Source organism: Mangifera indica, chromosome 18 (genome assembly GCF_011075055.1).
Source record: "Mangifera indica cultivar Alphonso chromosome 18, CATAS_Mindica_2.1, whole genome shotgun sequence".
NCBI classification, from domain to species: Eukaryota; Viridiplantae; Streptophyta; class Magnoliopsida; order Sapindales; family Anacardiaceae; genus Mangifera; species Mangifera indica.
In genome coordinates this window covers 1,605,633-1,632,376 of record NC_058154.1, presented here as the reverse complement: position 1 = coordinate 1,632,376, position 26,744 = coordinate 1,605,633, and the positions used below count along the sequence as shown (strand labels likewise).

Genomic DNA, 26,744 nt, shown 5'->3' with positions numbered 1-26,744 from the left:
CTTTAACGTGTTCTAAATGTATTTCTATTGTTTGTCTGATGAATGAGAAATGTAAAAATTTGACTTCAATTATAAGTGACATCAAAAGACCTAATTTTTATTTAAAATAAGCATATTTTTATTATAAAATTATACGTACATATTTTAAGTATTTAAATTAGATATACAGATAATTTATTATTGTGTGAATTAACAATTTTGAATTAAAAATAAAAAAACACTTAATCACATGATAATATATCATCTGTATGTTTATTTTATTTACTCAAAATATGCACATGTAATATTCCTCATTTTATTACGATTTTATGATGATATATGTGATGAGTTTCTATTTTTTATTTTAGGGTTTAACAGTAATTTCCGAGAAGGGATTTGATCTTGTCTATGCGATTTTCATGCATCAACGAGGTTAGCCAAATGCAAGAAAACAATAATACTGATTGTAATTAGTGGGATAATTTTGTGTTCAGTATTTGTGATTAAGTAAGGATAATTATTAATGCACGAGACTATGTGAATGAGAAATAAATATAAGGAAGTTTCAACTGTGGTAATTGAATTGCGTATTATATTGTGTATTGAAAATTTAATTTTTTGTATTATGTATCAGATATTAAATTGTATCATATCGTATAATACAACTTTTAAAAAATAAAATAATAAAAAATCTAATTGACAGGTCATCATTTTAAAAAATATTACAAATACTATTAAAAATTTAAGATTTCTTATATACATATTTATTATATCGTTATTTTTTAAAAAAAGTATATTGATCTATATCAATTTTATATATATATATATATATCGTATTGTATGATATGTTTATTGTATCATATTAATTTGATATACCTCTTAATACATATTATTTACTACTTATATCGTATAATATATATTGTAATAACTATGGTTTTAACACAAATTCTCATGCACCTATGAAAAGTACATAAAGTTAGATCAAATGCACGAAAATAATAATTTTATGTCCGTCATGTGTGATAAATAAGAATAATTATAAATACATAAGATTAAATAAGCGAGATCTCAATACTTAAGAGCTTATGTTTATGATTATATTATTTACGACTTAGGAAACATTCTAGAAAAGTATTAGTTGTGTAATTCAAGAATAATTTTTCTCAATTTCTATTTACATGCAGATATAGGTATCCCAATATAAGATATTTGTTTCCATTTTAATCGTTAATGTTGGATATAATTAAACATGCTAGGATTAAATTTTATGAATTTTGTAAATAAGGATTTACATATCCGGAGTAATTTTTGATGAAGCTTCTTCGAATACGATGCAAAGTATCGACATTAGTCTATTCCCACGATACTATTTGCCTACATACTAATTTTCATTTGAGATACAAGATCTATGCATTGGTTTTGTAGGAGAAGAGAGGAGAGTTATATTTCTCTGAAAAATAACGTTATTGTTTTATAGGGAGAAAGTGTGGATAACTTATATATGTTCAACTATCTTCTAACTACCTCTTATAGCTGCTCTCGGTAGTTATACTAAACTGAGTTGGATCGACCCATTATGATGGACATGGATCCAATAGTTAAAAAAAAAGGATAATTACATGATAGAAATGATGGTTTTTCCATAAATACACTAAATGAAGTCTCTCTTGCCAAGTATAGTTCTTCTCTTGTTAATTGTATTTTGACCCTATCTATGGTTAGGCAGCAGATCTAATACCTTAACAAATAATTTATCATTAGCGTGTTATTTCCTAATTATCGTATTTTCATTTTTTATTAAAGAAGAGTTTTACTTAAGATTAGATTCGAAATAAATTTATTCAGGTTTAATATAAACTTTGTTTAAATGAATCTAAACCCAAACTTGATATATACAAATTTGAGTATAAATCTAAGTTAAAATATATTTGAAAACCAATCACAAACCTAAATCTAAGCCTAATATATACAAATCTAAGTCCGAACCTTGGCTAAAAAATATTTAAAAATCGAGTATAAGTCCAAACCTGAGTTAAAATATATTAAAAAAATTTTGAACGACATTATACAAGCTATACAAGCTATAAGAAAACTAAATTAAAGTAAACGAGTTTGATACTTTTTTATAAACCTGAACTTTTTATGAACCAAACACAAATTTTTAATCTATAAAACAAGTCAAATACGAATAAATTATTCTATAAATTTAATAAGTCTGAACTAAGCTCAAGATGAGTCTCCCTAAAAGCGTGTTTCACTTTGTTATTATATATCAAATGACTTTCTCCAAACTCTGAGAATTCATCTCTAAGGTTTTTTTTTTTTTTAATGTTTTTGGTAGGTTCATCCTTATGTGGAAGAAGAAAGAAAGTGATTTTATCTTCTGGGATTAATCATATTTTTGACCCTACCGATGGTTAGGCAGCATATCTAATAGCTTACCAAATAATTTATCATTAGCGTATTATTTTCTAATTATCGTATTTTCGTTTTTTATTAATAAGGAGTTTTACTTAGAATTAACAAATTTATTCAGGTTTGATATAAATTTTGTTTAAATAAATCTAAACCCAAACTTGATATATATAAATTTGAGTCTAAATCTAAGTTAAAATATATTCGAAAACCAATCACGAACCTAAATATGAGCCTAATTTATACAAATCTAAGTCCGAACCTTAGCTAAAAAATATTTAAAAATAGAGTATGAGTCCAAACCTGGGTTAAAATATATTTAAAAAATTTTTAAACGACATTATACAAGCTATGAGAAAACTAAATTCAAGCAAACGAGTTTAACGCTTTTATATAAACCTGAACTTTATATGAACTAAACACAAATTTTTAATCTATAAAACGAGTCAAATACGAATAAATTATTCTCTAAATTTAATACGTCTAAACTAAGCTCAAAATGAGTCTCCCTAAAAGCGTGTTTCACTTTGTTATTATATATCGATTGACTTTCTCAAAACTCTGAGAATTCATCTCTAAGGGTTTTTTTTTTAATGTTTTTGGTAGGTTCATCCTTATGTGAAAGAAGAAAGAAAGTGATTTTATGTTCTGGGGTTAATCATATTTTTGACCCTACCGATGGTTAGGCAGCATATTTAATAGATTACCAAATAATTTATCATTGGCATGTTATTTTCTAATTATCGTATTTTCATTTTTTTTTTTAAGGAGGAGTTTTATTTAAGATTAGATTCAAAATAAATTTATTCAGATTTGATATAAATTTTGTTCGAATGAATCTAAACACAAACTTGATATATATGAATTTGAGTTTAAATCCAAGTTAAAATATATTTAAAAACCGATCATAAACCTAAATCTGACCTTAATATATACAAATCCGAGTCTAAACCTTACCTAAAAAATATTTAAAAATCGAGCATTAGTCCGAATCTAAGTTAAAATATATTAAAAAAATTTTTAACGACACCATACAAGTCACAAAGAAACTAAATTCAAGTAAACAAGTTTAATTCTTTTATATAAACCTAAGTTTTATGTGAGCCAAACATAAATTTTTAATCTATGAAACGAGTCAAATATGAATGAATTATTCTCTAGATTTAATAAGTCTGAACTAAACTCAAGATTAGTCTCCCTGAAAACGTGTTTCACCTTATTACTATATATCGAATGACTTTCTTCAAATACGGACAATTCATCCCTAAGGGTTTTTTTTTTTTTTTAATGTTTTTGGTAGGTTCATCCTTACGTGGAAGAAGAAAGTAAGTGATTTGATCTTTTGAGGTTAATTATATTTTTGAAAGTGTAAAATAAATGAATGAATTGTTGAAAAAATAAGAAAATTTTTTTTCTTTATAGCCTCTTTTTAAATTGATGAAGTCCTTTCTGTGATTCCTGACGTGACAACAAAACAAAGCTGAAATGTTTATGCGTTCACACAAAGTTTAAGGAGGCATCAGCATTTGCTCACATGACATCTTTTCTTCTGTCAGGGAATAATTACGTATTATTATATAATTAAATATAAAATAATATTTAATTATATAATATTATATTATTATTTATATATAAAATTATACATAAAAATTATATATACAGTTTTATTGAAAAAAAAAAAAACAGTTGCTTACTTTGTAACCAAAACGCAGACGTTACAATTTTCCGGTCGTCTTCTTCTTCCTCCAACCACGGCTGGTCCTCCACTCAGCTATGAGATTTGTGGGCTAAGAGTGTGAGGCTTCAACAACTAATTACGATGCCTTACCTTCTGCCATCTGTATTATCGACTAATTAATTAGTCCCTAATCATGATTATATTTTGTATCATACTTGACATGTTTCAAGATTTAGTAATATTTTTATTTGCTTAAAAAAAATTGTGACATCATTATTACATGTGTATGATCAGATATTTATCAAAATAATATAATTATATATACTCAAATTTACGTATATTATTGACACCCAAATAATATAAACTCGTAAAGTATTAGAACTTTCAGGAAAGAGATCCAGATTTGAAAACCACAAATTTTCAACTTTTGAATGCAAAAATTATAAAATATCATCAAAAAATTAATTCTATTATTATCCAAAAGAGTTTTGACACGAGGTTAAAAAGTATATTACCAACCACCTTAAAGAAATTATTGTATAACTTTTATCAGTGTCATTGATAATAGAACTTATTCTTACAAATCAAGATCATAATTTATATGTGATTTTGTTGAATCGTACCTTATTTGGTATGATTTCAACTAAATTGCATCTTTTAGGGTGCGTTTTGGCTTGATTTGCTTCCAAAAAGGTGAGTTTTCGACTGTCGAAGCCTTCTGAATCACACAAACTTTACATTTCTAGATTTAATTTAGTTAATCTTATTGAGAAATATAATGATTTTGTCTTTTTATGGTTATCCTTAACTTTTGTACTAGTGTTTAGCTTTAAGCAATATTTTTATGTATAAAAAAATATGAGTTTAACTCTTATTTAACAATATATTATATTTAAATTCTTAATTTATCTGATTCAGTAGTTATAAGATTAGTTATTGGACTCAAAATTTATCTTATTTGATATAATTGATTCGATTCGGAAAAACAATTTAACTCTTATAAAATATATTGTTATAAAAAAAAATGGAAAAATTTCAGTTTTTGAATTTAAACGTAACTTCCCGAAACCTTGGTTAGAAAATTATAAATGATATTTTAATTTTTTATTCAAAAAAGAAAATGGAGCAAAATATGTCAAAAATTACCCGCAAAACACGCCATGACAAAAATCAGAAAACGTAATCACTTTACACTCTGCCATTCCAACCCCGAATTATTCTCAATTATTTATGACAATTCAAAAATTTACGACTGGATCAACGATCACAAACGACTAAGCCTCATCAACTTTGCTTTCCGCGACGCGTGTGATCATTACCCTGACAACACACAACACAGCTCATTGGATCTGGATTAAAATAATAGACCGCCGACAGGATGATAATTCTCATGCGGACGCAACACTTTGAGAACTCCCCACGTGTCCTTGGGGAAACGCTGAAAGAAGTGTCGTTTCGTTGGGGTGGTTGGTAAAAAGATACAAACTTCGATTAAGATTTTATAAATTAATTAATTAGTTATAATCAATTGATGTGATTTGGCCTTGTTCATGAGGGCAAAAAATTAGAAATTATATTCACATTAATTTCTAATTGCAATTTGAATAAATTCATATTGAATTGCAATTAGAAATCAACAATAAATGTTGAAGTAGACTAAGGTTGGATCTGAATCTAACTGGTTCAGATTTGAAAATTAGTTTGACTCATTCTGAATTTATTTACTTCAAATATGAATCAAATTTAAATTAATAGATTTGATTTAGTCGAACTATAAGGAAATTAGTTCGGTTTGACTTGTGAATTAGATAGATGATTCTATTCGATTTGAACTTGATTTGTGACTCAATTTAAATTATATTAAATAATTGTTAAACAACGTCATTTTGTTAATGAATCACAAATTTAAACTGTGAATCTGTGCTATATATCTGAATTATGAATTTGAATAATAAATTCAAACCAAACTAGAATTGAACTATTTTTATTTTAACCGAATTCGAATTAAACTATTTTTTATTCTAATTGAACTTGAGTTAGGCATATTCAGATTCAGTTTAGTTTATATCTATCCCCAAAGAAGACGAACATTAATAACATCAAATAGATAAGCTTCAACAATAATGTTTATTTCAAGTATTACAAGTTTAAATTGTTTCAACCTAAATTTAACTTGTTCGAATCAAATACAAATTCGAACATAAGTTAGTTCAGTTTGAATCCATCTTTATTTTCAAGGGTTCTCTTATTATTCAACTTTATGGTTCTTATCCACATTGGTATATTTTATTTTTGAAAATTAAATTTTCAGTTATATGTACAGATATTTATCATTTTTGAAAATTTATTCAAGCATATTAAATAACTTTTATAATTACCATTGACTAGAGCTCAAAATAATATTCTTCTATTTAGCAAAAAACATATTTAAAGGAAATTCAAAGGAAAAAGTCTTAATAATTTAATAAATTGCCAATAAAAAATAAATAATATTATTATAATATTAATTAATAAAGTAACAGTGACTAACCTAGTATCACTCATCTAAATTTTAATTATTTATTTATTTTAAAATTTAATCATTTATCGATTTACTTACTAATTATATATTATCAAAATTAATGCCCCTAATTAGCACAAATTCATATTTATGATAATTATACCGGATAAGTATATCATACGAGAAATTTTATTCGAATCAAATTATTATATTAGATTAAAACTAATCATACTGAATAAGATAAATATAAGGTTTAGTGATTAATCTCAGAATTAATGAACTAAGTAAGTTAAGAGTTTAATTTTGATATATTATTAAATTGATCAAATATTATATTATATTTTTTTTAAAATAATCAAACTTTTAATTTAAAAAATTATAATGTAATTTTTTTATTATAATAAAATTTATTTTGTTGGTTTGTTTGATTTTTTTTTTTTTAATTATAGAAGGGCGAATAAAATAAAATTGGTAGTTGCATGCACCTATTTATACAGGGATCAACTTCATCCAACCCCTTATAAATCGGACTCCTACCTTGCGAAAACTTCCAACCACGTTTTCCCTCCCTTTCTCCCCGTTTCCCTCATTTTCCCGGAAAGTAAAAGAAGAGCTAACGGGCCATGCGAGATGGTTACCGCTGGTGTAAACAACGCAACCAACGTCGTCGGTAGCCCAGGCAGTGGACCCACAACGAGAAGACGCGTGTCAGAATTTTTCGACTCCGACAGGCTCTCGAGGTCGTCTTCCGAGTATTCGTATTATATAACAGATGAAGAAGAAGACGACAACTGTAACGGCTCTTTTTCCGGGGCCCACAATCACGGCCATTTTTGTCATCATCATCATTCATTGATAAAGTTTCGGCCTTTGCGTAGGAAAATATTCTCGTGGGTGAACGAGACGTGGCTGTTTAAGATAGAGGAGACGATTCATCACTGGACGGATTCGATGCTTCAGAGTTTGAGATTTAGACCGAGCTTGGCCCGGAAAATCGTGTGGGCATTTATGTTGTTGGCCTTGGCTTCAGTAGTTTTCAAGGTTTCGTTTTTGAGTAGTTACGTTGAGATTAATGGCAAAAGCAGAGAAAATGGCGTCGTCATCTTGCAAACCGTTAAAGAAGATTGGGCTTCCGCTCAACATATTGTCGCTGAACATAACGAACCCTCCATGCCCATAAGAGTTTTGGAAAAAATATCTGTAAGTACAACATAAATTTTTATTTTTTATCTTTGTTTGGTTGCCGAGAAAACGGCGGAAAATAGGCTGTTTTAATTATTATTTGTATTTTTTTCATGTGGAAACGGGAGATGAGTTTCTGGGAAATTCGTTAATGGTTTGTGTTGAAGTTTTGACTCAAAGGAGACAGTGGGTTGGTTAGAAGTGGTGCATTGAATTTTATGCGTGTGGCATTTGACTTGACAAAATTCACTGTTTATGCCTGCTTTCTCATGATTTTTAGACGACTTTTGACATTTATTACAGGAATTTTTTTGTCCTTTTTACAAGAAAATTCCAGCTTTACCAGCTTAGTTTGGTATATTTTGTTTTTATCCTGGCCTAATTGTTTGCTTTCATTGTGCTTTAGACGCCAGAAATTTGGATGAAACCCAACAGTGATAATTTTTACCAGTGCATAGCTCGGCCTAAGAATCAATTAAGTATGAGTTCTTGTTCCACTTAATGATGATCATCTCGACACTTGAATTTGATTTAATCTGACTATAAATTCAAATTTGAACTTTTTTGTAGATACTAGGAACAACACTAATGGCTATCTTCTTGTTCATGCCAATGGTGGATTGAATCAAATGAGAACTGGGGTAATTTTTATCTTTCAGAAAGCTCATCATATTTGCCAGAATTGCTTTATTCTGACTTGGATCAGTAATTTAATACAATAATTGACACTGCAAATACAGATTTGTGACATGGTGGCTGTTGCAAAGATAATGAATGCCACTCTTGTTCTTCCTTTTCTTGATCATGACTCATTTTGGACTGACCCCAGGTATTAATATTCTTAATTCAATTCCATTTTTGGATAGTTGTTGTTCATCTCATTATAATGATATGACGTTTTTCCTGAAACTTCTGCAGTGATTTCAAAGATATTTTTGACTGGAGGCATTTCATGGCAGTTTTGAAAGATGATATTGATATACTGGAGTATTTGCCGTCACGTTATGCAGGGAAGAAGCCATTGTTAAAGGCTCCTGTTTCATGGTCGAAGGTCTGGAAATACCATCAATTTAGAAATACATGAAGATTTTGTTTCTGGAATTTTTTCTAACAGAATTCATCTGCAGGCTAGTTATTACAGAAATCAAATGCTTCCATTATTAAAGCGCTACAAGGTGTTAAAGTTTACCCACACTGATTCAAGACTTGCCAATAATGGCCTTGCACCCTCAATCCAACGGCTTAGGTGCCGGGCAAATTATGAGGCTCTTCGGTACTCCAAGGACATTGAGGACCTGGGAAAAGTTTTGCTTAATAGACTTAGGAACAATAGCACACCATTTATCGCCCTGCATTTAAGGTACATTTGAATTGCTATAATTAGTTGTTTCTCTGTTGTTATGTTCTGAAACTAAGTAGATGTTATTTTGATTGCAGATATGAGAAGGACATGCTTGCCTTCACTGGCTGCAGCCACAATTTGACAGCCGAAGAGGCTGAGGACCTTAAGGTGATGAGGTATGCTGTCAAACATTGGAAGGAGAAAGAGATAAATGGCAAAGAGCGGCGACTACAAGGTGGGTGCCCAATGTCCCCTAGAGAAGCAGCTCTGTTCCTCAAGGCCATGGGTTACCCTTCCACCACAACCATTTACATTGTTGCAGGGGAAATTTATGGCAAGAACAGCATGGAAGCCTTCCGTTCAGAGTTCCCAAATGTTTTCACTCACTCCACTCTTGCCACTGAAGAAGAGTTGGAGCCCTTCAGACCCTATCAGAATCGCCTTGCAGCCCTGGACTATATTGTGGCACTTGAAAGCGATGTATTTGTTTACACATATGATGGAAATATGGCCAAGGCAGTGCAGGGGCATAGGCGATTCGAAGGGTTCAGAAAGTCCATCAACCCTGACAGGCAAAATATTGTTAGACTTGTAGATCAATTGGATGCAGGTGAAATAACTTGGCAAGACTTTTCTATGGAGGTTAAAAGTTTACATTCAAGCAGGTTAGGAGCACCATACCCTCGACAACCTGGAGACTCTCCCAGGACTGAGGAAAATTTCTATTCGAATCCTTTCCCGGGTTGTATCTGCAACAAGACTCGGGAACAACAAACTACCAGCCTGAACCTTGAGAAGATGTTGAGTGCAAAAGCTGTATCACAAAAATAGGGTGGTCTTTGGCAAGTATGTGGCTCACGGTCTCACACATTTTTACATAAAAACCATTGCTTAAGAGGTGAATGGTATAGGAGGAATTGAAATTCACCTGCATTTTGCCTGTGGAAGTAGCAGCTGCCAAGCCAGCAGGATCAAAAAGTTCAGTTTTTGTTACCAATTCTCCAATTAGGAAGGCAGAAAAGGTCATATATAAATCTGAGAGAGAGAGATAGAGAGATGGGTTACAGAGGAACAAAGAAACACACAGGAGAAAATTCAATTGATTTATTATTCTTTTCTTAATTTTGTATACCAACTTAGGCCTCATTACAGAATCTAAATGTTCATAATAGAAATTGATAAATTTTTCTCCAGATGTTCTTGATTGAAAATAGACCTATTTTAAAGTTGTTGGTATGTCACGTTGGGCAGTTGACAGAGACAGGTTCATGATGGGTATGGACGGAAAGCAGGCCATTGCTTGAACCTTTTTCAGTTGAATGACATTTTTTCATATTGAATTTTAAAATTGACACCATCGCTTCCTTTTAGACAAATCCATGGGTATCTTTAATTAATAAAAACGTGAGTTATTTACACTCTTGTTTAATTCACATTTTAAATATGTTATTTCAAAATATATTAAAAGAGTATTTTATATATTTATTGTATTAAACACTTATTTTTGTCCTTTTTTTATGTTTTTTATTTTTTGTAAATTTTTTAAATTACGAAAATCTCATTTACGTTTCTAATTAATTATTATAATATCATAATTATATAAAATAAAAAAATAAATTTTTTATCATTCAAATCTATAATCTCTCATGTTAATTTTTTGATAATGATTGAATCTTTATTATATGTTATATTATATTAGATTTAATAGTCAAATAGATTTTTTACATTTAAATTGTTAACTAAAAGATATATAAAAAGTATTAAAATTATATTTAGTATTACCGTATTTTTAGAAATGTATTATTGACGATATATCGTGTTGAACTTGTATATGCATGTTCTGTATTATTTTATATCTGAATTTTATAAATGCTTTTTTATAAATATATTTTTTACTATTTATCATATTATACTCATATAGAAAAATATAAGAGTTTTTATCAAATTTGCAAAAGATTTTTTAAAAAAGAACAAAGTACATTTTCCCATTGAAGGTTTGAATATAAACACTTTCACCCCTATATGACATAAACAATGCTTTCTCATCTAAAATTAAACTTTATTAATGAAACAAACCTAACACAGGGAGAGAAAGCAAAATTAATGTTTTATTCCAACTATTTAACTTTCAAAATTAGCATAATTTCAAATTAACAAAATTTAAAATTAAACTATTTAAATATTCAAATTACATAAGAGCTCACTTATTTTTCTTTCTTTTCACTCTTATCTTGTTCTTCCTCTCTTTCTGATTGTAGTTTGGGAATGATGACAAGAGATAGTAGTACTTATACTAATAAAAGTATAGATAAAAGTATCACTAATATTTAACTATATGTTTGGGCTAACGATAATTTTTGAAAATATTAAAAGTGTTAAAGAAATTTCCAGGTTTTTGGAAATCCAAAAAAAGTTTAGGGATGTTTTGTGAAAATTTTAATATGCCTTTGGATAGTTTCAAACATGATAATCACACCCCCAAAGAACAATATGTACACAACAAATTAGAGATGCAAATGTTATGTTTCAAAGGTCAAAGGACTTATTCCCACCCAAAGTATCTTGTTTTTTTAAGTTTTCATTCCTTATCTTTAAAAAGCTAAAACACCTATTTATAAGTGATTAAAGTTAACGATTTTAAGAGTGAAATTGTCATTTCATTTGTAATATTAAAAATAAACAAAAATTTAATCTATTTTTCCCTTATAAACCTTAAAAACTAAAAGTTTACTTCTAAGTCAAGTTTTAAAAAATGATATTTACCCCTTAGAGTTTAGTTTCCAAATCTCCGACTCCAAATCTAATGTCATTGTCAACGACAAATAACTCTCAATGTCTCCTCTTCCTTTGACGGTTAAACTTCTCTCCTTGGAAAGCTTGCACGACGTTGGAAAGAACTCTCAACTTCATCGAAAAGACGAAGATGAGAGGCCCTAAAATACCTGATACCATGAAACATCCACTATGTGTCCTAGATAGAAGGATTCACACATTCACATGTATTATTAGCTCTTTTGTTCAAGAAGATGATAATATACAACCTATATAGATATGAGAATTTGTTATAGGAGACCCATGATATCACATAATGGTTCGAGAAAACATCTCTATGAGACGGTTTGCATTGTAGCAAATAAAGAAGAAACTTGATAAGAAGGATTAGTACTAGACTATGATACAAATAGGAAAACTATTACAAGTCCAAGCCAAACTAAATGAACTTTTGAGAAGAGAAACTACAATTCATATAGACAAAGGAATTATAGTAACCTTGCCAAGCAAGTATGCAAAAGTTCAAAATACTCTATTCAAGGTTAATCAAGCTTGGTTACGAGAAATAACAGATAAATTCAAAATCCAAAATATTTCTCAACAGGCTTTGATGGATACTACAAAAGATACTATTCGATTAATGTTGACTCAGGAAGTTGAAGCCCAAATTGAAGTAGAAGCCCAAACTAAGGATGAAAACGAAGATGCTTTTAGAAACTTTATGAACCTAATCAAAAAACCAACTTAAAAGTGAAGGAGGCAGATTTGATCTGCCTAAAATAAATGATCAACACGTGAAATGCAATGTATACCTAAGATGTGGAAGAAAAAGTGAAGGGACTAGATGTTGTCGACACTTCAAGATCAATGGACGAGATGTTGCCGACACCTTAAAATCGTTGGACTTAATGTGGCCAACCACTTCCACTAATATTTAACTTTGTAAAAAAGTTTAACAAGTATGTTAGACACGTGGGAGATATAGACCCCAGTGTCAGAAAAAACTATAAAGTAATTATCGTTTTGTGTCAACTGATAAACCCATTAAAATGGGTTTTAATTGTTTACTCCGTAACCAAGCGTGATGGAAATGGAAAGAAACCTCGAAATTTGAACTAAGAAAATTGGTGACCATGTTGATATTACTCTGCCAACCCCTACAAATTTATATTCTCCAAGAAACTCAGTTTCTGAAAAGAGGATAAGAGAAGATGTAAGGCCAAGTGTATCAAAAATTAATATACTGGATAAAGATAAACTAGACAACTTGGATATAGAAAGTCACATTTTGAAGAACTCTTCAACTAAGAGGATAGTTGGTTGCAAATCCGTACAGATACTAGTATGAGATATTTTTTAATTGCTTAGTATAGATTGCAGTAAATATTGGAGATTTTTAATTGTTATGAGATAATTTTTTTACTTTTTGAATCATTATAGATCAATTTGGGTTTGACTTTGTGTCAATCTAAGCGTGACACTAATTTAGTTTAGGTCATAAAAACACAATCCAAACTATTTTTCATGTTAAAAATCATAATTCTAACTCAATTTTTTTGTGTCGGATTAACATGTCCTAACAAACTTTGCAAAGTCTATATCTAAAGATATTAAAAAAAAAAAGTATAAATGTAAAAAATACAATACAATATATGTTTGTAATAGAAAATATGGAATGTATAATCCCATTCGAAATTTTAAAACATGTGCTAAGAGTCACACTAATAACATTAGACAATTAATGATGAATCAAGAGTTAGAAGTTAATTTCTACAAAGTTAAACAAGGAGACTTTTTGTGAGCTACTTACTTTTGTTATAATAATGCATAATTTGTCATCGGCATTTGTGGAATAATTTGATGTTAAAGATACCTTATGTTATTTAAATGAGAATGTTAGTTGTATTTCTAGAAATACTAATAAAGCCAATGTCTTGAGAATGTATAAGAGAGAGAAGGAACAAATTGAAAGTTTATTGAAAAAATACTTAGTAGAATAAGCTTGATGTTAGACTTGTGCACTTAATTTGTAATGGATGGATATTTATGCATTATTGCACATTTTATTAGTAAAAACTAGACATTGTGAAAGAGAATTCTCAATTTCCCTTTTATGCGGCGTCCTCTTATTAGCATGATATTAAGTGAAAAGATTCATACACTACTAGTTGAAAAAGGATTGAAAACAAATATTTTTCCACAAATTTAGACAATACATCTGCAAATGATACTTTTGTTGAGTTATTACGGGAAAAATTTAAGATAAGAGAAACACTTGTATGTAATGGTAAATTTTTTCATCTTAGATTTTGTGCTCATATTATTAATTTAACGGTGTAAGATGGTTTAAAAGATGTTGATACAAGTGTTCTCAAAGTGAGAAATATTATAAAATACATTGTCTCAAATTAGAAAGTATAAACTTGTCACTGACTAGGAAGAAAGGTTTGAGACAAGATGCTTCAACTAGATTAAATTTTACTTTTCTTATGTTTGAGAGTGTTCTTTAACTTTGCCGTGTCTTTTATCATTTTTCTTTGAGTGATAATAATTACAAAAATTGTCAATTGTCGAATAAGTGAAATCAAAGTGAGAAAATAATCGTATTCTTGATTGTTATTTATGATATTACATGCTTGCTTTCTGGTCGTAAGTATCAAATTACAAACACTTATTTTCCTTCAACTTTCATTGCATACTTTTCTTTGAAACAACAAATGAATGGAGCTTATGATTACACTAAAAGTATGGTTGGTATGATGTTTGAAAAGTTTTAGAAGTATTGGTTTAATTATAATTCTTTAATTATAGTTGTGATATTTGATCCTTATTACAAAATCAATTTGTGAGAATGGTGTTTCAGGAAAATTTATGTCACAATCGATTTGGACACTTTGGAAATCAAATCTTTTTCACTATCCTCGCTTAGCTGAAGTCAGGATTTGATTTAATAATAATAATTAATTATTTAATTAATTAAAATAATAATTTATTTGAATAATATATTTGATTAAGATGAAATAATAAAGATATTTTATATGTTCGCTATCTTTGTTAGTTATTAATTGCGTTAAAATTGTGGTTCGCTTAGGGTTCTTGATTGTGATATTCTAATTTTTTTATCACTTCAATTAATCATATAAAGAGACAATAATTACACTAATAAGTTGTAATATATATATTTTGCTTTGACAAAATGTGTCGTTTTGTTTCAAAATATTTTTCAGTATGTTATTTTGTAAAAAATCGTATCACTCCTTGGCATTTGATAAAGCATGTTGTTTCATAATAAATTGTGTCATGTTTTGACATAATATTACCTATTATATAGTTCAGGTTAATTTAGGTGAGGTCAAATCAATCCAAAAATATTTTGGTTCAATTTAGAATTGAGAAATTCTGACACAACTTTATTTCGAGTTGGGTTAAGTTGAAGGTTTTTAAGCTGAAATCTAAACAAGCATGACACAAATATGACCTGATAGCACAAACTGACAGACTTATTTAGAATCTTTGAAACTGGATCAAAGGAATTCAAACCTGAGACCTTTTTCACACTTTGCTCTTGCTTTTGGCTTTGGCGTCCAATTCACTTGATCCTTGTATCCCATCTAGCTTCACAAAATCGTCTCTTTCTAATTTGTTCTAGCATTTAAACTTTGACTCTCTGATTCAAGATTGATTCAAGCATCATGTCTTGTCATTATCTAAGACACAAAGTTGTACAAGTATTCGAAAATAGTATGAGATTTAAATGCTCTAAAAATTCAAATAAGTTATGAAAAAGAAATATATAATTCAATCATCATCACCATATCTACATAACATAAATATGTCCTGTAAAAATTTGGAAGAAACAACTATTAGTATCACAACATTCAAACAGCAAGCTCCATTAATGATTTAACTTGTTGGATTACCACAATAAATTATATATTCATTGTAAATTTTAATTTACCCATTTCAACTAAAGTGTGTTAATCAATTTAAAATGCAAAAATGGTACCCTAACTTTTAGTTGGATTTCTAGTGAGACACAAAAGATGAGCAAAAAACCATGGTTCACCAACTTGAGGAAAATTCTTAGAATTCACTGTATTCTCAAGATTTGTCACTAACTGACTAGATAATAAATTCATTACAACTTCAGAGTTGGTTGACATTTGACAATTGGCAGATCAAGTATCAAACTAGTTTTGTCTGCAAATTCATACTCTGTTTTGAACATCACTTGCCATTATCAAAGGTAACAGATCTAATTCCAGTGAGAACTGTAAGGCTAGCTTCCCCCTCTATCCATCTTAAGTCTTAACCATCCATTTAGTTTAGGGACATATGATTAATACAACAGTTGTTTATTCATTTAAATTTTTTTCAGAATTTGAAAAAAAAAAAAAAACATTGAAGGTTATAAAGAATTATTTTAGCTGAATCATGATTGACCTTTGATAATATGAGGAGAAACTATGAGAAGAAAGATTTGAAATAGATAAACCCCATAATACAAGAGATACTAAAAACAAAATCCTTCATGAACAATTCGGTCTCTCATATTCAAAACATAAAATTAAAACAAAACCATAAATGTTATTATTGTTGTTGTAGTGCCCCCCTTGCCCCTTGTAGGTCCGTCACTTCCTCCTTGGTCAGTAAAGATTTGAGTGTTTCATAAGTCACAAACAAAAAATTAAGTGTATCATTGGTATAATGATAATAATCTTACCTGTTCTTGATTTGTTCATGATTTTCAGCGTAATACTGTGGCCTGTAATTTATTTTCCTTTCAAGAGACTCTTCATCCCAAAGAAATTCCAGCTCTTGCCTTGAAACCTCAGTAATGTCAGCTTCATTCCAGGCTTTCTTGATCAATTCTCGTGTCTCATCACATGATCCCTACAATAGTAATGGCAAATTCAAGCAAAAAAATACAAACCCCCAAACTTCTTACCATGCAATTGCCTTAAAAAGTGTCGCCTCCATGTTCGGGGAAGTCAGAACTTCAGAAATAAAGTGGAAATTCTAGCCTGCAGTACATAACATAACAAGCGTTCCAAATTTAGTCCATCAACTCTCACTTTATTTCAAAACATATTTAAAAAATTTAGGTTACATTATACAATGTACTAGACCACTCCCACCATTTTGCCGAACTTTTTCCTCCTTTGACAACGAAATCAAACATAAGAAAACATTGTAAGCATTGTAGACAGGGATTGCCATGGAGCCAATGGTTACAAGTAGAGTCATTCTGATTTCCCATAAACTAAATTTTCATTGAACTTAAAGCTCAACGTAAATTTATTAACTTTTTACCTCTTTGAGCGCAGCCAAGTTCAACTCAGAGCTGAGAAGAAAATTCTCAGCTGCGGCTTTAATAGTCTTAGTCCTCATCTTCCCATCCTCGAATTTAATCTTCATATACGTACAACCAGTCCTCACAGACTCATCAAACTTCACGGCAAGTGTCTGCACCTTCTCTTTATTCATTATCAAAATTCAAAACCAACTCATCCCCTAAATCATCCGCCCCAATTTTCCCCATAAAAGCCGCTCTCCCACCCAGTCTCATGTGCCATATCGCCACGTCGGATGGCGGGCCACCCGGGCCCCTAAAGAACTCCGATGGGTCCCATTGTAGCATCTTCCATGTGGTGTAAATGTCCGGGTGCATCTGGTTAGCGCCAAAGTAATAGACTTATGATGGGTCATCGTGCGGGAAGTCCAAGTCATCACCATAATCTCCTAAATCTTCCCCCAAAACTGCCAGATTGACAGTCTCTTTAGCCTCAACGGAGCCTGTTTTGTCTTCGCTTTTCTTCAAACGCCTGGTGTTCTTCGTCGAAGCGGTTGACCTGGCTTTTATTTCGGCCACGTCAACTTGGTTTCGTAGATCCACCATCAACAGCTCCATTGTTGTTATTATTATCAAAATTGGAAGCTTTTGACTGTTCAGTAAATTATGGGGATCCTAATTCTGTGTATTTGCTAGAATTAAGTAGAGTGACGAGGGTGATAATATTGAAGACGAGGAAGAAGAAATAATGCTGCCAATATTTTTAGGGGCGTTTGGTTCAAGTTATCAAAGAATATCTTGGTACTCTATCTTTTATTCTTTTGTTTGGTTTGTCTAGGGTTGGATTCTAGTTGAGCCAGCTCGAGCTCGGGCTCGACTCGGCTCGGTTCAAACCCGAAATGAGCCGGGCTCTGCTCGGCTCAATCGAGCTCGAGCTGGCTCGACTTGGCAGGACATATTTTTTTAAAAATTTTTATACAAAACGACGTCGTTTTGATCTATATATATACACAAAACGATGTCGTTTTGATATGAAAAACGAGCCGAGTCAAAAACGAGCCAAACTCGAGCCGAGCCGAGCCGAGTTCAGCTCGAGCCGAACTTGAGCCACCCCTAAATAAAGCGAGCCGAGCCCGAGCTGACTGCAAACAGAGCTCGGCTCGACTCGAATCCAACCCTAGGTTTGTCAATGCTGACGTGATAGGTAATATAGGTGATAATCTGATTATCACTTTCACCTTAGGTTTTTAAAAATTACCAAGCTAATCTTGATTTTATTATAATTATATTATTATTTATTAATTTTTTAAGATAAAAATAAATTTATTTTTAATTAATATGACAAATAATATAAAAATATTTAAAAATAATTATATTCAACGTTATTTAAATAAAATAATTTACTAGTAATTTTTTATTATATTTAATTAAATACAATAATTATTTATATCTATCAAATTTTATTAAACATAATAATTATTTATACCTAATAATTTTCTAAATAACTTATTTTTAAGATAATTTTTTTATTTTGACAATAAAATATTACTTATATCATATGTCTCAGGGTTTTATTTATGGTTTTCTTTCTTCCGTCACTGTCTTTCTATGGGCTTGACATCCGGGCCGGGTCCACATTGGTCTTATCGAGGTTTCCCTGTTTTAATAATCCAACGGCTTGAAGCTGTCTGCTTGCATGATAAAGAACACAAATTAGCCGTTGGATTATAAGAGCTTTTTTAAAATGCGGACTTTAAGTAATTGACCTCATCATAACAGCGGAGAATTTTGCTGGGCGAGGTGGGTTTTGCCTGCATGTTCTTCGTAAATGATCAAAAGGGTTTAACTCTGACCTCATCTTTGACAGGAGACAGCTCCTTTCTTCTTCATTTGTAATTGTAGCAGGTGAGAACTCTTTTATCGTCTGATTTGTGTTTGAACGGCTCAGTCTTGATGTTATTGAAACTGATAATTCAAGTTTCCTTGATTTAATTTGTATTGATTTGTTTGCTAATTCATACTCAAATCCCATAACCTTAATTTTTTCTGTTTGTTAAATTTTTACTGGTTCTGCCTGACAAATTTGTGTTATGTTTGAATAACTCTTACTCCTTGCCCATCTGGTCAAGCTGATAAATTTGTATTATATTGTGGTAAAACTTATAAATTTGTATGATTTTATGAGGAAGTTGAGAGGTTAGAATAGAACTTATAAGCAGTTCTTTTCTTGGGAGAGTTCAGCAGATTAAATAAAAATTTAATGATGATATCTATGAAATCAGATTTGGGAAAATGTTCTGATGTTTTCATAGCCTTGTTCTATAATCGAATTGTGATTGAAGAATAATTTTTATTAGGGCTCTTGCGTCATTGAATGTGCTACTGAGTTTTAAACTTGAGACTTCTGTTGAATTTTTGCCTCAAATGCTTGTCCTGAAATTGATATATTCAACTTATTTTTGGGCAGAATATGGGATTCTGGACTTTGCTGGAAGGTCTTCTGCTCTTTGCTAATGCAATGGCAATACTGAACGAGGATCGGTTTCTAGCTCCAAGAGGGTGGACCTTGGCAGAACTCCAAGCCGGAAGAAAAAATTCGCTCAAGGGTCAGGTCATTGGGCTTATACATGCATGCCAGTTCATGAGATTGCCACTTATACTTTTGAATATCATCATTATCGTAGTGAAGCTAGTCTCTGGTTAAGGTTGAAGAGTGACCACAGAGATTTGCTGCTTGTGATATACGTTGACACTTACACATTGTGAAGATTTTAGAACAAAATTGATGTATACCGTGTGAATTTCATGAATCAGTAAACTTTATAGAAGATTTTAAAAGAAAATGGGCCCTTTTGTTGAATCTTATGTTTGCAGTACTTCTGATGTTCTCTGTTCATTTTGCTTGAATTTGCATTAGTTGATCTCTATGCATTAGTTGCTTTTCTGCTGCTTCAGGTTGTAAATTATTGTCAAATCTTAAAACTATGTAATGTGATTGTTTATTTTTTATCTCAATTCAAAATCACCCAATAATCAAATGTTATCATATCTGAATAAGTTTCACCCAATCAGATGCTACTACATTAGGTTGTTAAATAAATTTGTATAATTTATTTATATATATTGTATTACTCATTCCAAATCAATTAATTCTAGCTTTCTTGATCTTAATTTCTGTTCTACTTTGTAGAGATTGATACCCTTCTGAACCTGTTTCAGTATTTTGTAGAGATTTGCTGCTTGTGATAGACATTGAGGCTTATACACTGAAAATTTTAAAACAAAATTAATATACTTAATAGAAAATTAAAAAAAAAAATCACTTTTGTCGAATCTCATGTTCAGCAGTACTTCTGATATTCTCTGTTCATTTTGTTTGAATATGCATTAGTTGCTCTTCTGCTGCTCATGTTGTAAATTACTGTCAAATAAGGGAAAATATTGTTATTCGGAGTTTATCCAAATGTATAAAACTATGCGTATAAATAAATTGTATAAACGGTAGTTTGTGATAAATACTATTTATATAATTTGTTTATATATATAGTATCACTTATTCCAAATTGATTAAATTCTAGTTTTCTAAATCTTAGTTTCTGTTCTAGTTGTAGAAATTGATGCCCTTCTGAACCAGGTCTGTGTCAGTACTAGGCAACTGCAGTGCATTTAGTTGAGAAATTGGTTTGGGAGACAACAAACATGCTCAAAGCAATTGCAAATTTAAATGTAGAGGAATAGATTAAACAGGAGTACATGAAAAGATTATTGGTTTTCACTTGCAGCCTGAAACTACACATAGAACATTATACTATTAACATTACAAGCCTTTGCAAATTGATCACTCAACTGGAATCATAACCTCATTTGTCCTGTAATTAGGCAAAGTCCATGGTGGATTATACCTAGCCAGTAAGAACTCCCCAACAACTTTAAACCCATCTCTCTCCAAGCTCTTCTTCAACTTATCCACCTTTTCTTCCACCACCTCATCTGTTGCTGCTCCTCCAAACCTCACCACCCCATACTTTCTCTCGCCCTCCTCCCTTATCACCAGCCTCTCGTCCACTGGCTGCGGTGCCTCCGCCACCTTCTTATACTTGGTGGGCAGAATAAACTGCATTATCACCATCTTCTTCTCATCTCCACCACCCGGTGTCAGCACAGGGGCTGGTATGGCAATCTTTTCTGATTTAGTAATGACTGGAGCTGTCATGGCAATCTTTTCAGGCTTAGTGTTCTGTGGATTACCTAAGACTCCAATATAATTAGCCAACACTGAAAAGCCTCCATCTCTGTTACCCTTGAATTGAGATGGCTCATATGTAACTTCGGCTACAACTGAGGGTGCATATTTGCGGATTTCATAATCTGAAGTAGATTGAATCAATTCAAAATCTGGGGTTTCAACATGATTTTCCCAAAAACCATACCCATGTTGATGAAAGGCCACTTGAATCTGGATACTTAAGGCTGGATTTCTCTGGGGGTTATTTCTTGGGCAGGAGGTTAAACTGTTACAGCAGAGGCTTTGAATTTGTTGCGTGAATTTGATACAATGTCCATGGTCTCCATCTGTCCACGACATCAATGTGACTATTCTTCAAAGTAACCTATTTACATAGGTTACCATCGGCCATGCCAAGCTGGACCTTGGTGTGACCCATTGAACCATGTGTTGAGCCAAGACCTGTCACTTGATGAGTTTTTCTGTCAAGTCAATTCAACAATATCTCAAACCCAAGTCGCAGGTCAAGACTTACGGGTTACACCTCCTAAGTTTTTAATGGATCAGTTTAAAACATAATTTTTTTTATAATTTTAATTATAAAAATTAGTTTTTTAATTATTTTAATCCATTACAATGATGAATTATACTAGATCGGCCAATCCATCCAAAAAATAATAATAATAATAATTGTCTGTTTAAAATAACTTAACAGTCCCAAATCATGTCAGGTGTTATCTCACGGTCAAAGGGGACAGTCCACTCAGCCCACAGGCCTCATATAGCCGAAGATTTTCCGTGCCGGGGTTAAAAAGCCATGCCCACGGTGGGCCGCATGCCGCCCAGGCCATTTGCCATCTCTGCCTGTTTGGGATTCCTCGAGTCTTTGAGAGAGAAATAAAAAAGAAAAGCTCATAATCCATCAGCAAAATTCAATCTAGGGATCATTTAATCGAGGATGTATTATAGATTGCAAATGAATAACCAGAATTTAACCTTCCTTAGGATATAGTCTAACAACTGCAATTTTATTTTGTTCTCCATTAGAACAAGCTATTGATACTTCAGCCCCTGGGCCATCCCCGGTAAAAAATTGAGGACTGTAAAACCCTTTTCCATGAAAGCTTCGAAAACCTTGAAAATTTTAAAAATAAAATGAAAACCAATTAATTTTTTTTTATAAAAAAAAAGAGGTCTCAGACATCCAAGGAAGGATAAAAGCAGCAAAAGCTCTCAAGCCTGGCGAAGGCGAAAGCTCTCAGGCGGCCACTGCGAATGTTTTGAGAAACAAGCCTCAAAGCTTATCATCATCGACCGAAGATAATCAACAACTTCAAAAGTTAAACAAACAACATTCAAATCCGTATAAAAGGAAAACGCCGATGTGGATCTCAGCATATTATATTTATCTTCAATTCCTTTTAGGAAGTTGCAGATAGATAACGCAGTATATCAGTAACATCATCGATCCGGATTTTAATTGAAAAAGAGAGGAGGAGAGAGGGAGAAAGCTTACATTGCAAAGAGAGCATCTCAGAGAAAAAATTCCCCATTAGTTTCTTCACTGGCAATCAAAGTGCAAGGATAACAAATTTATGATCTACTCATCACAGATGCTCTTGCACAGAAATAAATCAGCACGAATAAACAAAAACAGTAAAAACCCTAAATGATTCAAACATCTGGGACAGGAAGATGGACGGAAATGCCAACGCTGATCTTAAGAGCGTTTATAAGGGCGACAAACTTAACCCTAGCTCTGCTAGGATTATGAATGCCGAATTGCCTTTCTCCGGGCCCGTTTGGCAAGTCAAAACCCAAGCCTCATGGGTAAGCCAAAGGCCCAACCCGGAAACAGTTGATTTTTTAAAAATAAAATTATGCTTATAAAATAAATATATCATCGTATAAGTAGATGTTATTTTATCTTTAATTTAAAATTATTTAATTATATAATAATATATTATTATTTATGTATATAATATTATTATTTTTATTATAAAATTATCGTTGCATATAAATTGGCTTTAACCCATTTTAAAGCAAACATACTTTTTACATACTATACACCTTGCCATACCATAGATGTATAGATTTTGACTATTCCACAAGATTTTTATGCACAAAACAGGAAAAAAAAGGTTAGTTCATTATTGATAGCTTACATTACAGAGATTTACATTTTTTTTTATTGATAATTGAAACGTCATAAATATGGGTTTGAAGGTTTTTGGTTATAGGGTTTGCTTGGGATTTTGATTAAATTTATTATTTTATTTTAGAGCTGTGTAAGTAATATTGTGATTAACAAGGGTTTGAATTAGAGTAATATTGTATATACCTATCTTGGGTATATAAATATGTAAACACTTATACGTGTTATTATATAATTGTATGTTATTTTATAGTTAATTTAAGATTACTCAATTATATGATGATATATGTAAATAAGTACATATTTGTATATCTAAAATATGTACATATAGTTTTATTATTTGAATTAAGTAACAGAAAAATTGGTAAGAAAATTGTTCATTTCATAGTTTTTCCAATATGTGTGATTCACATCTAATATGCACAATAATGGGAGGAAATAAAAGTGGGGAGTTAAAGATAATTTGTTATGTGCAACTGGCATAATGAAAATTTCCCCACTTTTAAGTACACAAATAAGTGCATATGTGATATGTCATTATGTAATTAGATATTACTTTATTTTTAATTCAAAATCATTCAATCACTTAATGACACATATCAAATATGTACCAATTTGAGTATTCAATATGGGTATGCATAGTTTTATTACTAAAATTTTGTCTTTAATGAAAAATAGGTATATATAACATACATAGTGGGGTGATTAAAATTTTACTCTAGTGGGAGGATTAAAATTTTTTCTTGCATTAATAATAGATTTGCACATCTAGCATTACAAATGAGTTGAGTCACTTAACAGTTGCTTACAACTCAAACCAATTATTGTCAAGCTTAGCTGGAGTGGCTCAAACCCAACTCTAGAGATGAGCTCGAGCTTGTAATTACTCCAGTTTGGTGAGCTAGTGATTTGGCTCATGTATAATATCAATGAATCCTAAAATTTTTTATATCTTGCACTAAAGCCTAAAAAATCTTACCTCTTAACTTTGAATATGTTATATAATTTGATAAATATATAAGTTACATAATTTAAATGTAACATCTTAAACAGAGCTATGTTGACTTGAGGAGTCATTATGCTCTTATTTTGATGATAACAAACTAATATGTCCCTAAACATATTGACTAATGATTTTACTTGAGTGTGAGCTTAGATTGCAAGGATTTATCTAATGCACTTGAAGAAGTTTCAAGATGGAAATGAAAGAGAAGAGTCAATTGAAGAATTATTGAAGATTTGAAGAAAAACTCAAGTGTTAGGTAGATATATTTGTAATTTAGAGCATTCGTTTTGATTAGAATATTTATTTACATGGGGCAGCTCACTTGAAAACTCATTTTCATACCTTTCACATTTTGGGTTAAAATGTTGTTTTTCAAACTTATTGGTTTAAGCCAATGCTTTCACCAAAGTTTATTAATTCTTTTAAAATGATGAAGTTTTGTGAATTACATTTTCATATCTTAAAGTTGGTTTTGAAAGAATTTTCAAAAATGGGTTAAATTGTCACTTTTCAAAGTTTTAGGGGTCAAATACGATTTTTGAAAATTCAGGGGGTAAAATGTAATAAAATTCGGTCGACCGAATTTCACCGACCGAATCAGCTTCCGAATTATCCAGAAGCCATGTATTTTGGCTTCAGAAATTCGGTCGACCGAATTTTGGTTTGAATTTTTCCAACGGCTAGTGCCACGTAAGCTCCACGGAAGTGCCACGTCACATCCGGTTGACCGAATTGTGCGTTTTCTGAAAAATTAAAACGGCTATCTTTGTGCACAACGGTAACTTTCCTCATTTTTCCCTATATAAACCCAATCAATTTCGTTCGAAAAGAACTTTTGCCACCAAAAACTTTCATATATTTGAGAGCAAATTAGTTTTGAGCTATTGACTTGCAAATTCTTCTCTCTAATCAAAACCCTTGCTCATACACTTTGTAATTTCATTTGCTTTGGGTTGTACTAAGTTTTAACTTTCATATACACTGTTGAGAGAGGTCATATTTCAATTTCATACTAAAAATCGTGCTATAAAAGAGTGAGGTTCACTCTTGGAGAGATTAGAAAATTTTTTGTGAGAGAAATTGGGTATTAACATTTGTGAAGGTTAATAGCACCTTGGAAGCTATTTTGATTGTGAGGAAAAGCTTGGTTGAGGTTTTGGTCAACCAAGGATTAGTGAAATACTACAAGGGAGAAAGCTTGGAGGAGTGGACGTAGGCCGGGTTTAGCCGAACCACTATGCATCGCGTGTTTGATTTTCTCTTCCCTTCAACTCATACTTTATGTTATGCTATTTTGATTGTGTTGGTTATTTGAAATATTTTTAGTTATTCTCATACATTGAATTAAAAATAGGTAACATTATTTGATTTGAATAAATTACTTTAATTCTCAAATTTGGTAAAGATAGTTTTAAAGTTGCCTAATTCACCCCCCCTCTGAGGCCATTCGATCCTACAAGCTAATGTCAAACAATACTTGGTTTTACTCAATTGTAGCCTTTTGTGCATGACACATAGTAGGAATAATTGAATTTTTGTCATGTGTAATTATAGGTATGCACAATACACATAATGGGGGTAGTTGAAATTGTGTCACAGTGGAAAATAATTGAAGCTTTGTTGTGCTTGAAATATAGGTTCGCACAATACACATAGTTGAGAATGTGTGGTTTGTGTAGAATGTGTTATATCTTGGGTTGAATGCAATTTTTTTTAAGCCAATGGTATCCTAACATGCGTGAATTTTTCGGTTAAATGGATTTCTTCAAACTTTGGTCAAGTTTTTGTTTCATTTTTTGTATTCATGTTAGATTATGCACAAAAATAATGAGAATTAATCAAATTGTTTGATTTTTTATTATAGAATATTTTTTCTAATAGAAAAAAGAAAAAGCACTAGAGTTCGATTTGACAAAATGCCAGAGTGGTTGAGAAGTTTTTGACTTTTCAACACTTTCTAGCATTAGTCATGCTATTGAGACACAATAACAAAAATTTGTGTGAACTTAGATACCATCAAAAGAAATATGTTGTGGAAAGTTTTTAGAGATGTGAAAGACTTGTTTTAGTGAAATACTTGTACATTCACTATTGCTGTAAAAGATTTTTAGACAAAACTCAAATTATGAGTTTTGATTTTGACTAAATAGTATTGACCTCTGATTCATCCTATTCAAGTTCATTCTAGTGAGTGACT

The 26,744-nt window shown here is 31.1% G+C and overlaps 2 protein-coding genes, 3 non-coding genes and 2 pseudogenes across 5 annotated transcripts; 2 read left to right on the top strand and 5 right to left on the bottom strand.

The window, feature by feature from the left end:
* Positions 1 to 7,082: 7,082 nt before the first annotated feature.
* LOC123202474 (O-fucosyltransferase 28-like) lies at positions 7,083 to 10,289 on the top strand. Its single transcript, XM_044618430.1, has 7 exons — positions 7,083 to 7,772; positions 8,161 to 8,233; positions 8,325 to 8,395; positions 8,495 to 8,583; positions 8,673 to 8,805; positions 8,882 to 9,114; positions 9,192 to 10,289. The coding sequence occupies exons 1-7, from the start codon at positions 7,203 to 7,205 to the stop codon at positions 9,925 to 9,927; spliced, it is 1,905 nt and encodes a 634-aa protein (XP_044474365.1). The 5' UTR covers positions 7,083 to 7,202; the 3' UTR covers positions 9,928 to 10,289.
* Positions 10,290 to 16,345: 6,056 nt separating this feature from the next.
* On the bottom strand, positions 16,346 to 17,918 carry LOC123201825 (annotated as a pseudogene).
* A 1,710-nt stretch (positions 17,919 to 19,628) lies between these two features.
* Positions 19,629 to 20,021, top strand: LOC123201582 (protein transport protein yos1-like). Its single transcript, XM_044617160.1, has one exon. The coding sequence runs from the start codon at positions 19,632 to 19,634 to the stop codon at positions 19,863 to 19,865; it is 234 nt and encodes a 77-aa protein (XP_044473095.1). The 5' UTR covers positions 19,629 to 19,631; the 3' UTR covers positions 19,866 to 20,021.
* An 840-nt stretch (positions 20,022 to 20,861) lies between these two features.
* LOC123201330 lies at positions 20,862 to 23,140 on the bottom strand (annotated as a pseudogene).
* Positions 22,579 to 22,702, bottom strand: LOC123202505. Its single transcript, XR_006498978.1, has one exon. It is a non-coding gene; the product is annotated as a small nucleolar RNA SNORD14 (small nucleolar RNA).
* LOC123202515 lies at positions 22,770 to 22,860 on the bottom strand. The gene has a single exon (XR_006498987.1). It is a non-coding gene; the product is annotated as a small nucleolar RNA snoR27 (small nucleolar RNA).
* LOC123202514 lies at positions 22,913 to 23,006 on the bottom strand. The gene has a single exon (XR_006498986.1). It is a non-coding gene; the product is annotated as a small nucleolar RNA snoR26 (small nucleolar RNA).
* Positions 23,141 to 26,744: the final 3,604 nt, after the last annotated feature.